Below are 14529 nucleotides of genomic sequence, written 5' to 3' on the forward strand. Positions count from 1 at the left end.
ATTGAAACTGATCTTTTTGCTCAAAATGATGCCTCAGATGGTCTCTCTTTGATAGAAATGGGCTTCAGCCAGAAGTTTTCTATCCAGATGTAAACATCCCTCAAAGTTTAGGAACTCAATTCCTGAGGATGTTGTTTCAGTTTACTAACAGAAGCAAAGACATTCACTCTGTGGTGGCTAACAACCTCTGTAAAAGTCCTTTAAAGTCAGTGGGAGTTGCCCTGATAATTTTCAGCAAGCATCACCAGTATTCAGTTTGTGTGAGGCCTCCTGTTATGAAATACATCGAGCACATCACTTTGTTTCTATGTTGAAACAGTGAGCAAAATAAAGTACAAAATAAAGTGCAAAATAAAGTAGAAGTAACATAATCCTACTGTAAAAGAACTCTGGACTTTTCTCCTCTTGTTTTATTTCTCTTTTGCTCAAAGTTCAGGATTATAAAATGCTTATATATCCTTTTCATCTGAGATAGATCTGTCCTTGACCACCTCAGTGGGGAACCATTCCAAGAGTACCTAAACAGCATGTACTTCGACAGGTTCCTCCAGTGGAAGTGGCTGGAAAGGTAAGTGTCACAACACTTTTTTGAATAAAAATAAATTAAAATGTTTGTTTTTACTTTCCATGCAAAGTCTGTCGAATATGCTCAAAATCTGACACTTGAGATAATGTTTGCTTCTACAGCTCAAGTGTTGGACCATTTAATGGGCTTAGGTACATTAAACATATTAGGTATGATTAATGTATGTTCAGCAACTTCAGCTGTCTTTCTGTTTAGCTGCCCTCTGAATGTGGTGACTTTTTGTCTGGACCAGTTGTCACTGTTATTAAATCACTCCAAAGAGAGGGAAAATGCGGCGTACAGGTCCTCTCGCCGTATTTATTGGCTGGACATTCCTGAGCACATTTAATAACCAGGCAGCCTTGGTGGGTATTAATTTGCAAGGAGAGTGCCTTTCCCCTGTCAGGGGGTGCTGCACAGACGGTCACTGCTGGGTGACAGTGACCTTGGGCAGGGAGAAGCCCCATTTTGCACAAATGGCATTAATTACGGCGGCTGAGCCAGGGCCGGATCCGTGAGCGCTGTGTGGCAGCAGGATGCCTCCAGATCACAGGAGCTGTGCCAGTTCCTCTCCCTGGAAAGCTGCAGAGCTGCTGCTCTGGAGGGGTGGGCACAGGGAAGAGCCATTTCATGCCAAGACATGCTCCACATGCCATCTTCACTGAGCCCAGCATTTACTCTTCCACTTCAATTAAAAAAACATCAGGTGATTCATCTCTAGCCAGGCTATTTCCTATCTGTTTTCACATTAGGGATAAGGAATTTTCTGCAATGCTTTGAGGATTTTTTTTTTTTCCATTCCCCCAACAAGTGTGACAAGCTGTTGGATATGCCTGGCTTAAGAAGCTGGGAGAATTGTTTTTGGGATTAGCAAAGAGATGTTAGTAGCATGGAGTGATCAACAGCTCCAAAGGAGCAGTCACAGGGTCCATTTATTCCAGGGACATTGCTGAACATGTAGCTATCAATACTAATTGATGCTTTTAACCCCAAAAGCATTTGCAGCAGCCTCATGGAATACTGAAAAAACCATCTTTTCCTCTTCTAGTTTTTTAGTGTCTGCATACTATTGTCCCCCTAGTTTGGAAAACAATAAAGGGCATTAATGAAAGGATTCAGTTCAGCATTTATTCTTCATTGTCATCGACCTCATCATCCCTGTGGTGGGAACAGCCACGTCCCTGTGCTCCCTCTGCCGGCTGGCTGCCTGCCAGAGGGGAGCAGGAGTGTTCATATCCACTGCTGGGATCCCTGTAAAACCTTGGTGCTGGAAACAAAACGGGATCTCCCTGAACCTGGAATTCTTCTTCTGTCGTGTTGTAAAACTTCTACAGTAGCAAAGTAAAGGTTTGGTGTAGAGTTGGAGCAGTTCTGGTGGAGCAGATTTTGTGGGAAGCCTGGGAGGTTGTGTAGGGATCCTATCAAGTGATGTCAAGGGAGCACTCTGCCCTCAAAGACGGACTTATTTAACCTTAATTTTGCTCTTGATCCCTTCTTGCCCTTGCTGCTCCCCCAGGAAACAGGTAGCCCAGAGGGAATGCACTGGCTTGGATCTCGTCTTCCTGCTCTCCCAGCCTGCAAATCCTCCTGCTCCCAGGATTGTTTCTGCCTTTCATTCATATGAGCTTCATGTTTTGTTTAACACAACAGAAGTGTTTTCTGGTGGTTTGAATTTTGGATCTCTTTTTCTCATCTTGCTGGCCAAGCAAAGCAATGTGTTAGCCCACCCTATGTGTCATGGGAATTAATATCTCACTGGAAGATCTCAGGCTTCCTCTTTGTTTAACAAAGGCCAAAGCTGTATAATGGAGATTCAGAACCCTCCTTGGTCCTAAGATGCTAGCAGAAATTATACTGATGACTCACTAATGTGTTGTATTTTATTACAGCTTAATATGTTGGAATTGAAAAGTTCAAGCCATACATAGTATTGAAGTAATGTAATTATGTAATTATATATTATATTATATAATACGATTACCTTGAAATAATGGGATTATATAATATTTATCTATTTTGCTTTTCAAAAGTATGCTCTGAAATAAATAAATCACAAAGAGTGCATTAAACATAGTGTGGTGGGGGGTTTATTTATTTATTTCCTTTTCTTCCAGGCAACCAGTAACAAAAAACACGTTTAGGCAGTACAGGGTGCTGGGGAAAGGCGGCTTTGGGGAGGTGAGTAATTCTGAAATTTTCTGTTAAGAGTGTTTCTTACTTTTTGTTTCTTACTTTTCAGACAGTGCAGGTACAGGAGCCTGATGTGACAGAGGCTGATTTACATTAATTGCTGACAGTTCTACTTAACCCCTCGTGACACCATAATCTCAAAGGGACACTTTGGAGAGTTATTTTGTGTTCAGCTGTTGCGTTCACGGCGGAATTGGGGTCACACCCTTGTTTGTATTTTCCTGGTGTGTGGAGGTGGCAGCAGAGGCAGGGGAGGTGCAGACTTGAGAGATTAAACTCTGCACAGACAAAAGGAGGTGGGAGAGGAAGCAGACAGAGGAAAGTGAAATAATTAAACCAATATTCCACAGCAGGTTTGGAAACAGTAGTTTATCCCCCAGCTGCCCCCGCCTAGGGCTAGCTCACTGAGCCTCCATCTCTGGCCTTAAAAGGACTGATCCAGAGGAGATGTGAGGAGGGAAGAGCAGCCCAGACACAGCTGGGTTTGCTTTGCATCACCCACAATTGTTGTGCTCCGTTTGTTCGCAGGTCTGCGCCTGCCAAGTGCGAGCCACGGGGAAGATGTACGCCTGCAAGAGGTTGGAGAAGAAGAGGATCAAGAAGAGGAAAGGCGAATCCATGGCGCTCAACGAGAAGCAGATTTTAGAGAAAGTCAATAGTCAGTTTGTAGTGAGTATTGTTTGAGCTCCGTGGTTCCCTGCTCACCTGCTCTGGTTGAACCTAGTGCCTCCTCCATCTCCTGCTCCTGGAGAGGTGCCAGGAGCTGAATCCCTTTGCTTTGCACCCTAGTCCTGCTCTGGGTACCTTTGCAGAGTCTCATTTCAGTCTCTGGTCCGTGAGAAGTGCAGCAGCCAAGGGGCCTGTGCCTGCCATGGGAGCAGGATCTGTTTCACAGCCTTGGCTTGCATCAGGATGAGCTGCTCTTATCCAGTGTGATCACCTGAATTCCCAGGCTCTGGAAAAGAGAGGTGCTTGGAGGAGACTGAAGGAGATTCAGCCCAAACAGATCAGATGAGACTGGCTTGCAGAAGCATCTGAGCAGTGAGGTGGAGCTGCTTGGCCTGATGCAGGGCTCTCCTGAGTCACACCAGCTCTTGTGCCTCCTTTAAAGCTTCCCTTAGATTTAGAAAAAGAAAAAAGGTGTTATCTCAGCACCTGTCATGTTCTTTATGCTTATTTCAGGGAACAGTGTGTATACAACAGATGCAAGGTGTTTGCTTAGTGTTTAGTTGCCTCTGACAGAGGATGGCACGTATTTAAAAGTGATGGGTAGATTTTGGCTGGTCTGATTTTTCCTTGTGCACCCACCAGAGCCCCCAGGGATGATGCTGGCCTTCCCATCTCTGTGATTGTCCATTTGATCGCCCCAGGACTGGGACATCTGGGCCTTCCAGAGAACTCACTGAGATGCAAAACAGTGCAGCAGGAGGTGTAGATTCCCTTGATTACTAAGATTTCTCATACATGGGAAAATATGCCTGGAATTAGTATGTTTGCCCAGCCTCTGAAGCCATCTGAGCCTTGAGGGTTTCTGGTCCACAAATAAATCTGTAGAATCCTAACATCTGATTTTTCCGTACTTTTAAAATACGTGCTTACCATTGTAAGAAAGCCCATACCAAAGTCAATCAATGTATTTTTTTTTCATTTTCTGGGGAAAATCTTTAATGAAAATCTTTAATGAAGAGCTAGCACTTCCTTCTTAGCAGCCATCTGAACTGTCACAACTGTGCTGCAAATGTTTTTCTAGGTCAATTTAGCCTATGCCTATGAAACAAAGGACGCACTGTGTTTAGTTCTGACCATAATGAATGGAGGTGACCTGAAGTTTCATATCTACAACATGGGAAACCCAGGCTTTGAGGAAGAAAGAGCTTTGTTTTATGCAGCAGAGATTCTTTGTGGCTTGGAAGACCTTCACAGAGAAAACACTGTGTACAGGTAAGCACTCTCTAGAGTCTCAGGATGTCTTTTCTGGGTAGGAAAGAATTGTCTGCTTCCTCCCTTCTTATTGTGGTGCTGCACAGCTGAGATGCCCGAGTGCTTTGGCTGAAATTTTGCAGAGCCCTGTATAAATACAGCATGATACAATAATCATGGAAGGAAGCAGTTGCTTCCCTAAATACATCCTGTCTAAATCATCCAGAACTAGCACAAAGCTCCCCAAACCCTACCTCAGTGTGCACTGGGCTACAGAAGAAAATGATGGAAGTTCCTTTAAAGGGATTTCATTTAGGAATTGAGTTCTTCGTTGGGATGAAATGGAGATCATTCCATCCAAGCCTCTATTTTAATGAGTTAGATTATTTTGCAGGAGGGGCTGCAGCACGTCAGGTGTGGGAGAACTTCTGTTGCAGAGGGCACGCAAGAGGGTGTCTGAGACAGAGGGCATGGATCTCCCCTGGTGTGCGTGTGATTAGCTGGATGGGATCCTGGTGATCCTGGCGTGCCAGCCATGGAAGGGGGCCCATTCCCAGGCACACCACAGAGGCATCCTGCTGGCAGCATCCCACCCTCCCTGGGTGCAGCCAGCGGGCACAGCGCTGCCCGGCGCTGCCGCTTCCAGGAGGGCACATCCCAAGTTCTCAGCTTCCACTTTGGCTCCCAGCTCTACACAAGCACTTTTCCAGGGCAGGCTGGAAAAGCAAGCAGATTGCAGACAGAGTTCTTGTGACTCCACGAGGATTTATTTTTTTTAATCAACAGCCACTGTAGTTGTAAACAACAGTTCTTGTTTGTCTTCATCATCCCCGCTTGTGAAATCATCATTGCTGGCATTCACAGCAGAAGAGGGCCTCTAAATTGATGAAAGAACTTCCAAGGACAATGATTAATAGACAATAAGATGCTATTTTTAAAAGCCAAGCCACACTTTAAATCATTTTATATGCCTGGGTGTAATACATATGATGCATGCACTTGTATGCATGGAAAATGCAATATTGTTCCTTGGAAACCTCTAAGAAACTGACACTTGGTTGCCTTGCATCTTGCTAGCTGGCACACAGAGGGCAGACAGATAACATGCTGATTTAGTTGGTGCTCACCCAAGAAGGAAGTTTTTTCTTTCCCCAGGGAACAAAATGGTACTAAATGTCTAACGTCAATTGAAAAATCAAATCATAAGTGAAGCGTCTGGCTTCCTTTTCCCTTAGAAAACCTCCTACCACACATTCAAACATTTTAGGAGGTAGTGTAGTGTTTCACAATCATATTTTAGTGAAAAAAATGACTGGTTCATTCATAACACGGCTCGTAAAATGCCATACTAATTCCATTTTCTAATAGAACAAATCAGATCTGGCCACATAAAATAGTGCGTGGCTCTGAGAGAAATGGCACCTACTTCCTTAAGCAGGAGTTTTCATGCTACTCTTAAAAGAGCTGCTACTTTACACCTCAGATGGCACATTCATTTTGGTGATGAATGATACTACATCCTTGTAGGTGACATTTTCTAGCAGTATGTCAGGAGCATCTGCAGAGACCCCTCATTTGTAACAGTGCAGCGTGTTGTGGGACCCATGAGAAGTGCTATATAGGTCAATAAAAAATAGCAGCTAAATGCCACTGCCTTCTCAAGGCAAATAATTCATCACAAAACACTTCTTCTTCAGACTTAATTTCATTTTCTTTAAACAAAATGCTCCTGAGTAAATCACAGCTTTGGAAAATGCATCCCCATCTCCTGGGCCACTGCTGACGCACGCTGCAGACGTGACCTGGGAGAACAACCAGGCTCAGAGTCAGATTCATCTCATTCAGAATTCCCTTGTCAAACATGGCACTTGTGCTACATCTCTCAACTGCAGCATGTTAGTAAAGGTCAATGGGTTGGTTGTTCATGGAAAGCAAATGTAAAAAGCTGCTGGTTCTACTAAAATTATTTATGTATATATATATGTAATTCATTTTTATTCATTTAAAGTTCATAATTTATATTATGTATTTAGATTTTTATTTTATAATTTTTATATATATGTATATGTATATAACTTTTTTTTGTTTCTAGAAATATTTTTTATGTATGTAATTTTTTTTCATTTGTACTGTAGCAATGCCTGGAAGCTCTGAGCTCACATTGTCCCAGGCATTGCACAAGTACATGGTAAAGCCTTGTCCAAAGTGATTAATTGAGTTGTTTAGGCTGTCCTGCACAGCCAAACAATTGCCTTTTGAGCGTGGGCACAGTGCCAGCAGTTTATGTTTCAGTGTGTTTGGGCAAGGCTAATTTACAAATGGGAAGCTGAGCCTTTGGGAAGTAGCTTTATGTGTCAGTGTGTCCACCAGGGAGTTTTATTCCTCCTGGACTTTTTTCAGTCATGAACCCTTGGAAGTGCTGGCCATGCAAAGGAAGCCAGCCTTGATCCTGAGGAACCAGAATCCTGAAAACAGGAATGACAGCTGATGCCTGGGAGGGGAGGAAAGCTTCCTCTACTTGCCCTGAATCACAGAGGACCCTAAGAACTGAACTGATGTTCTCAGAGTCCTTCTGGAGTCTCCCATTTTCTCATTCAAAGACAACAATTTCCCAAGTTGCACATAAGATTCTTATCACTGCCCCCAGTTGCAGTTTTATGTGGGACTAATAACTGCTGAGCAGAAGATGAAATAACTGATGAAGGCTGAGTTCTTCAAGGAAATGATTCTTACAGGATTTAGAACCTATTTTCAAAAATAAATAGACAATGCCCTTGACTGTGCTGCTCCAGCATTGGAAACCTTCTGCTGAGTGGCAGGGAGAGCCACAGTGGTATGTTAAACAAAGTCACAGCTTCTCCTCAATATTCAGAAATATGCCCTTCACATATTTCAGCATTGTTTGTTTGAAAAGCAGGCTTGGTACCACTGAGCACTGGGTGAGGTTTATCTGGGAGGTCAGGAAGGTCTGAAGCAAGCAAGGAGAGGAGATTACTCACAGCGCTCTGTGTTCTTGCTTGAAATCATAAATAAAAACAAGGCAAGTTTCAAAATTCCAACTTAGGCATTGTCAAAACTATAAAGTACCCGTCTTCATGCACAGGAAAATTCATGATACTGGAGTGGTGCAGCTGGAGAGGTGGGGTGGGCTCTGTGCTCTGCCCTGTGCCCTGGTGTGAGGATTTCTCTTTGCTCTTTGCACAGAAATTACTCTTTTCTGGGAAGTTACCAGAACCAAGCTGGTTCACAGATGCAAGGCAGCCTTACACTGACACACTGACAAAAAAGAAGAGGCCAAGCAGGGCTTGGATTTGCTGAGCACTGTCTTTAGATAAAAGCCAGGGCATGGTGTGGTGAATTGAAGCAATGCTGTTTTTCCTGCCTCACCCAGCTGCTGGTGCCTCATTCAGGCTGAGGCCAGCACAGCCCAGTCCTGGGCACTGCTGGGACACTCCCAGCCCAGCATGTCCATGTCCCCCTCTGACACCTCTGCTCCCACCTCTTGGGCTGGCTTCAGTCCCCTCTGCACGAGCAGCATGAGAAGGAGCCTGCCTGGCTCCCACCTCAAACTTTTCACACTGCCCAGGCTCTGCTAAATATATGAAAATATGAAAACTGAGATTATTCACTTCAGAAGTTTGTACCTTGCCCAGATTGGTGTTTTTTTTTTTTTTTTTTTTTGTTTTTTTTTTTTTTTTTTTTTGTTTTCTTTTTCTCAGGAACAGTAAAAGGCACATCTTTGACATCAGATTGACCACCTTGCCCATTTTCATGGCATTGCTCCAAACCACAGAGGCACTAGAGTTTCACTAATGCTTGTAAGAATAATCTTAATCTGGGCACAGCATTCCCCCCTCTGCCCCGCGTTTTCCAAACTCAACAAAATTATTGCACATGTGTGCACGTGCATGGACACACATTCACACATTCAGTCTGGCTCAGATGCCAGACATAGAAAATTAGAGCCCAGCAGATTGCTATTTCCATTTTCACATGTAAATAAGGGATTTTAAAATCTATTTTTTTAACATAAGATTTTATAACAGAAAATGTTAGAGAGATTTTACAGCACACAGGGCTATAGGGGTTCGTTTACAGGGCTTACAGGACTAGATGGATGAGTCCATTATAGGGTAGATTAGGAACTAAAAGCTTGGTTTGGTGAAAAATTACAACTCCAGTTTAGGAAAAGACATATGGTCTCAGTCTATCTGTGAAGTGACTTGTAAAAGGTTGTATTGGTTTCAGGAGTTCCTTGCTGTTTGAGTTGACACTCAATTAGTTTATTACAAGTAATAAATGCACCCACACAGTTGTATGGTTATGTTATCAAAACCAGCTTCATGCCCATAACTGCTATCTTTCATTTCCAGAGATCTGAAGCCAGAAAATATCCTGCTGGATGATTATGGTAAGTCTCGGAGCTTTACAGAGATGCTTTCACAGTAAAGTAGATTAAGTTAGTTTCAGGATATATATTGCACAAAGACAAATAATGCTCTGAAGTGATTAAGAGGCTCAGCATACACTGATATTCCTGTCTAGGGGTGGCTGAGCTGCTGGAGCTCTGCACAGATGGAGGGAGGCAGCCGTGCCCTCAGCAGGGGCTGTTCTCCAGAGCTCCGCATTGCTGGGGCTCTCTGCCTTCCCTCGCTGCTTTTCCATCCTTGTTGCAAGGCTGGTGCAACACAAAGGGAGCTCTAATTTCTAAATCTGTGCTTCCCTCTCCATTTTTGAAAGTGCTTTCCCCCTCTGCTGAGCCAAGTCTGGTTTCATGCAAACCCAGGTACCCGTTCATTGCTGGAGGCAGCGATAATCGAATCTCCTGCTGACTTGCAGGCCAGATGTGGCCTCCTCAGCCATCACAGAGTTACAGAATTGTGTCAGCCCATCCATCCTCTGTGATCAGTTCAAGATACTTCCCCACAGCATGCTTCTCTCTGCCTTTTTTCATTGGTTGTAAAATACCTGATGCAATTCACTGCAGTCCACAGCCTTACTGTTAGCATTTATTTCACTGTGTTGTAGTGCCCTTAATAATTCCTCTTTTCCCAATCAATGGAACTGCTCCAATTCAGTGATTCAGAACACTCTTTTCCTAAAATGTTTGAGCAGTAAATTGCAGGAGTCGTTTAGCAATGACCACAGTTGTGTGTTTTGGACTAATTTGGGTCATCTTATTATATCTGCTTTGTGTTGTTTTGTTTCTTTTTTCCTTCCAGGCCATATTAGAATATCTGATTTGGGTCTAGCTGTCAAAATCCCCGAGGGTGAATCAATCCGTGGAAGAGTAGGAACAGTAGGGTATATGGGTAAGTCTTCCACAGCTCATCTTTTTAAAAATTTACCAAGGTTACTTCAGTTTTAGAGATATTTCTGCCGAGAAAGCTTAAGAAAAAGAATAAAAAGTATTCACATTCAGCTGGGTCCAGTTTCATGCAGCAACTCCTACAGAAATCCTGATAGTGAAAATCAGAAGAGGGTGAAAGGCTGGACCTCTACAGCTCTCAGTGAGGCTGGTCTATAACCTTAAATCAGCAAAGAAAATTGAAAGGGGAGACAGCAACTGGGATTCTAGTGATTTTATTGTAGATTTATCTTAGGAGGGTTATGTGCCAAAATAAAGGTTTCTTTCTAGTTGTTGCTTTGTATAGGAGTTAGAATGTATTTGCATGGTTATGATAAAAGGGGTAAGTCAGACCTATGGTCATCTTGACCAGCGTCAGCTTGAGCTTTCCTCTATGTGCAAAGGAGGATCTGTTTAAAAGACAAGTAGAGATTTCTACATTGGTAAAAAAAAAAAACTCAAAAACTACACTCCCTTATTTAACTAGATCTGTTTTCTAAACTCAATGCAATTATTTTCATGCATTCTCTGGGTGGGCATATTTTCTTGGAGTAAAAATTGCTTATGCTTATTTGACTGAATAGAAACTAGCTGATGTGAGCCACTGTTACACCATATGGAGACTTTAATGAAAGCAAGCAAATCAGTTGTCATGTCTAAATTTTGTTATCCCAGTGTAAGTTTGCGTGCACACCAAGGCTCTGTGCTTGTGAGCACGTGGGGATGTGTGTTTGTACCCCTGCATGGAGGTGAGGGTGCCTGCAAGACAGTGACTCTCTGCCCAAAAGCATTGTCTGTGGTTGCAACACAAAATTAATGGATTGGAGTTTCTTTAAAGGGGAAAAATAAAAGCTATGAATTGACCAAAGAGACAGAATTTGCTTTTGAAGAAATGTCACAGCTGTTTACAGGATGTGTGTTTGCATTTCCTTTCTTCCCTAAGTGGAGAAATCTGGAGGAACTCTTAAAATTAGGTCTCTGCTTAATATTTAGACCCAACTTCTTTCGTGATTTTTTATTTTAATTGGACTGAGTTGGTAGAGAAGTCAGAAGACAGCATGCACAAGGCATGTAGCATGTAGAGTGAACACCATGGCATGCAGCATGCTGCATTTCAGAAGGTATTTCTGTATTTTACCCACCATTCTCTGTGCATGTGTATTCAGTCACCAAAATGAAACCTTGAGGCATTTAAATGCTGTGCCTGTGTAAACACCAAGCATTTCCACAAGGCATCTCACTCTCCTCCACAGCTCCAGAGGTGCTGAACAACCAGAGATACACACTCAGCCCTGACTACTGGGGGTTAGGCTGCCTCATTTATGAAATGATTGCTGGGCAATCGCCGTTCCGTGGGAGGAAAGAGAAGGTGAAGAGGGAAGAAGTGGACAGAAGAGTGCTGGAGACAGAGGAGGTGTACTCCCATAAGTTCTCTGAGGAGGCCAAGTCCATCTGTAAAATGGTAAGGGGCTGGAAGGCTCAGTGGGGCAGCTTCACTAAGCAGCTATGTCTGACACGGTCTGAGCAGTAACAGGGGGCCATGGAGGGGCTGCAGAAACAGGGACTAATCAAGCTCATCTGTGGATGGGATGACTGCACTCTCTATTCATTCAGACTCTGTTTATTTGGGCTTGTTTCTCCGTGAGATTCATCTCGGTCATCCCGAGCCCTCTCCAGAGTTTTATGACCGAGGGAGCGGTATCTATTCTCATGAGACTTTGAATGTTAGTTTGCAGTCAAGAATGCATCTCTGTCTTTTATAAACTTGTAGAAAAAAAGAAAAAGGACTCGATGATGCAAGAATCTGATTGTCTCCTGCAAGGAACTGCAAACCCCACGCTTCCATTGTCTTTGGTGAGAGCTGGGGGTAAGCAGGACAAAGATTATGCAATGAAATTATTGTGACACTCAAATGTTGTTCCAGCCCATCTCACTAACTTTGTTAGCAGCTTTTCCCCGGGGGTGTCAGGGTATCCAGCTTTTCTTAATACTGTTGAGCTGTTCTTCAAAATGTTTTCTCACTCCTTCAGCTGGGAGTCATTTTCCTAGCACAATAGCCATGTCTGACAATGGAAATCCTCAATCCCTCTGAGAAATCTCAAAGCTGCGTCTGAATTCATCAATGTCTTGTTGACATCCATCTTTAGAAGGCTGAATTGTAATTTGGAAAAGGATGTGGCCTTTTTCTGGGTGTTGTTTGCTAAGGAGTGAAGTCTTCTTTGGAGACAATGACCTATCTGTGTTTGCTGGTGGAGGGAGAATGAAGGAAAGGTCAACAAATAGGTAGGGAGGGTTTCACCAATGCCTTGTGCAACAGGCAGGCAAAGAGCAGATCCACAACACTCTGGCTGGCTGTCTGCAAGAAGAGACACTGAAGTCTCCTTGCAAAATAATAATGGTAGCACTGCCAAGAGTCATGCCTGGAAGTCATTAACTCACAGTGCACCGAGTCATTCCTGAATCCTCGGGGTGGTGTTTAACTGACATCACTCTTGAGAGATGCTCTGGACCCTTCACTGCCCTTAATTGGTGATGCAGAGCCCCCAGTGAAGCTGGCATGGAGCACCTGGGGCAGCCAGGGGCTCTCACAGGGCATCCCATGGGCTCTCACTGACCATCCCATGGGCTCTCACTGACCATCCCATGGGCTCTCACTGACCATCCCATGGGCTCTCACACACCATCCCATGGGCTCTCACTGACCATCCCATGGGCTCTCACAGAGCATCCCATGGGCTCTCACAGGGCATCCCATGGGCTCTCACAGGGCATCCCATGGGCTCTCACTGACCATCCCATGGGCTCTCACACACCATCCCATGGGCTCTCACTGACCATCCCATGGGCTCTCACACACCATCCCATGGGCTCTCACACACCATCCCATGGGCTCCCACAGACCATCCCATGGGCTCTCACAGACCATCCCATGGGCTCTCACACACCATCCCATGGGCTCTCACAGACCATCCCATGGGCTCTCACAGACCATCCCATGGGCTCTCACTGACCATCCCATGGGCTCTCACTGACCATCCCATGGGCTCCCACAGAGCATCCCATGGGCTCTCACTGACCATCCCATGGGCTCTCACAGGGCATCCCATGGGCTCTCACACACCATCCCATGGGCTCTCACAGAGCATCCCACGGGCTCTCACTGACCATCCCATGGGCTCTCACACACCATCCCATGGGCTCTCACAGACCATCCCATGGGCTCTCACAGAGCATCCCACGGGCTCTCACTGACCATCCCATGGGCTCTCACTGACCATCCCATGGGCTCTCACACACCATCCCATGGGCTCTCACTGACCATCCCATGGGCTCTCACTGACCATCCCATGGGCTCTCACAGGGCATCCCATGGGCTCTCACAGACCATCCCATGGGCTCTCACTGACCATCCCATGGGCTCTCACTGACCATCCCATGGGTTCTCACACACCATCCCATGTGCCCCAACTGCCCTCTCTCCCCAGGCAGCATCTCAGCTCTCACCAGGTGAGCAGCAGAGTCTGCTGGAGTGGCAGGGAATTTCTGTGTGTGTCCTGCTGTTAATCTGAAATGGAAATGTGAGGCAAAAAATTTACCTTGCTGCTTGAGGCATAGAATCAGGATAGCTTGGGTTGAAAGGGACCTTTAAAGATCACATAGTTCAACCTCCCTTTTCTGGCTGGCATACCTGTAGAACCCTTCTTGTTACTCTTTATTTCCCTTGCATAACAGAAATGAACATACACTTTGAACATAACCATGAGAACTTAAAGCTGGGAAGAATTAAATGTGGCATTGATGGGATAGTGCTGTGGATGACCTCCCACACTCCCAGGGCAGCAGACAGGCATGACACTGTGGTGGTCATTTTCATCTTCCAGCCATGGAGACTCTGGTTTCAGGGAGTCGGGACCTCAGGAGATCATCTAGCTCTTCCTCTTGCCTCAGGGAAGCTTGGACTATATATAAATTATTCCTGAAAACTTGATCACTGCAGCTTCCCTGTCCAATCATGTGACATGTTTATTGAGGTGGTTTGTGCAAACTATTAATAGATCCAATGATAAGCTTTCCTTTTCTGAGCATTAGCATCTTGAGGCAGGAAGAGTCTGAGTCCTGGTACTGAGTGTGATGGCCTTTGTGGTTTCCCATCCAAAAGTAATTTATTTTATCAAGTGATGTTTTTTATTTTTAAATCCATTATTCAAATTCATGTTTTCTCCATTTCTTTTTGCTTTTTATAATGAAGGCCAGAACTTTGTTGCTTTCCATCAGCGTCTTAACAAGGAAACAAAAGAGTCATAAAGTACCCATCATGTCTGCAAAATTAAGCAAAAAGTTGCAAGACATAAATGAAACTTGAGCCTTCTTGAAGATCCAGCACAAAAGGCTTTCCCATGGTGGACTCTTCAGGGCAGGAGTGAGGAAATGTTTCCCACCATGTTGCCCAGCCTTCTCTTCAGAGCTTTCTCCATGAGCTAATAGCATCACCACCAGGAAATACATT

General features: G+C 44.4%; 1 protein-coding gene across 1 annotated transcript in view; it reads left to right on the forward strand.

Moving 5' to 3' along the window:
- Positions 1-14529, forward strand: part of GRK5 (G protein-coupled receptor kinase 5) — a 31356-nt gene that overhangs the window by 2510 nt on the left and 14317 nt on the right. Inside the window, exons 2-8 of the mRNA XM_058810092.1 lie at positions 472-568; positions 2680-2743; positions 3284-3424; positions 4506-4696; positions 9049-9086; positions 9898-9987; positions 11276-11484. Coding sequence (XP_058666075.1) covers positions 472-568; positions 2680-2743; positions 3284-3424; positions 4506-4696; positions 9049-9086; positions 9898-9987; positions 11276-11484 — 830 coding nt within the window. The remainder of the gene's footprint in view (positions 1-471; positions 569-2679; positions 2744-3283; positions 3425-4505; positions 4697-9048; positions 9087-9897; positions 9988-11275; positions 11485-14529) is intronic.

The sequence above is a fragment of the Ammospiza caudacuta genome, chromosome 9, assembly GCF_027887145.1.
Source record: "Ammospiza caudacuta isolate bAmmCau1 chromosome 9, bAmmCau1.pri, whole genome shotgun sequence".
Taxonomy (NCBI): domain Eukaryota; kingdom Metazoa; phylum Chordata; class Aves; order Passeriformes; family Passerellidae; genus Ammospiza; species Ammospiza caudacuta.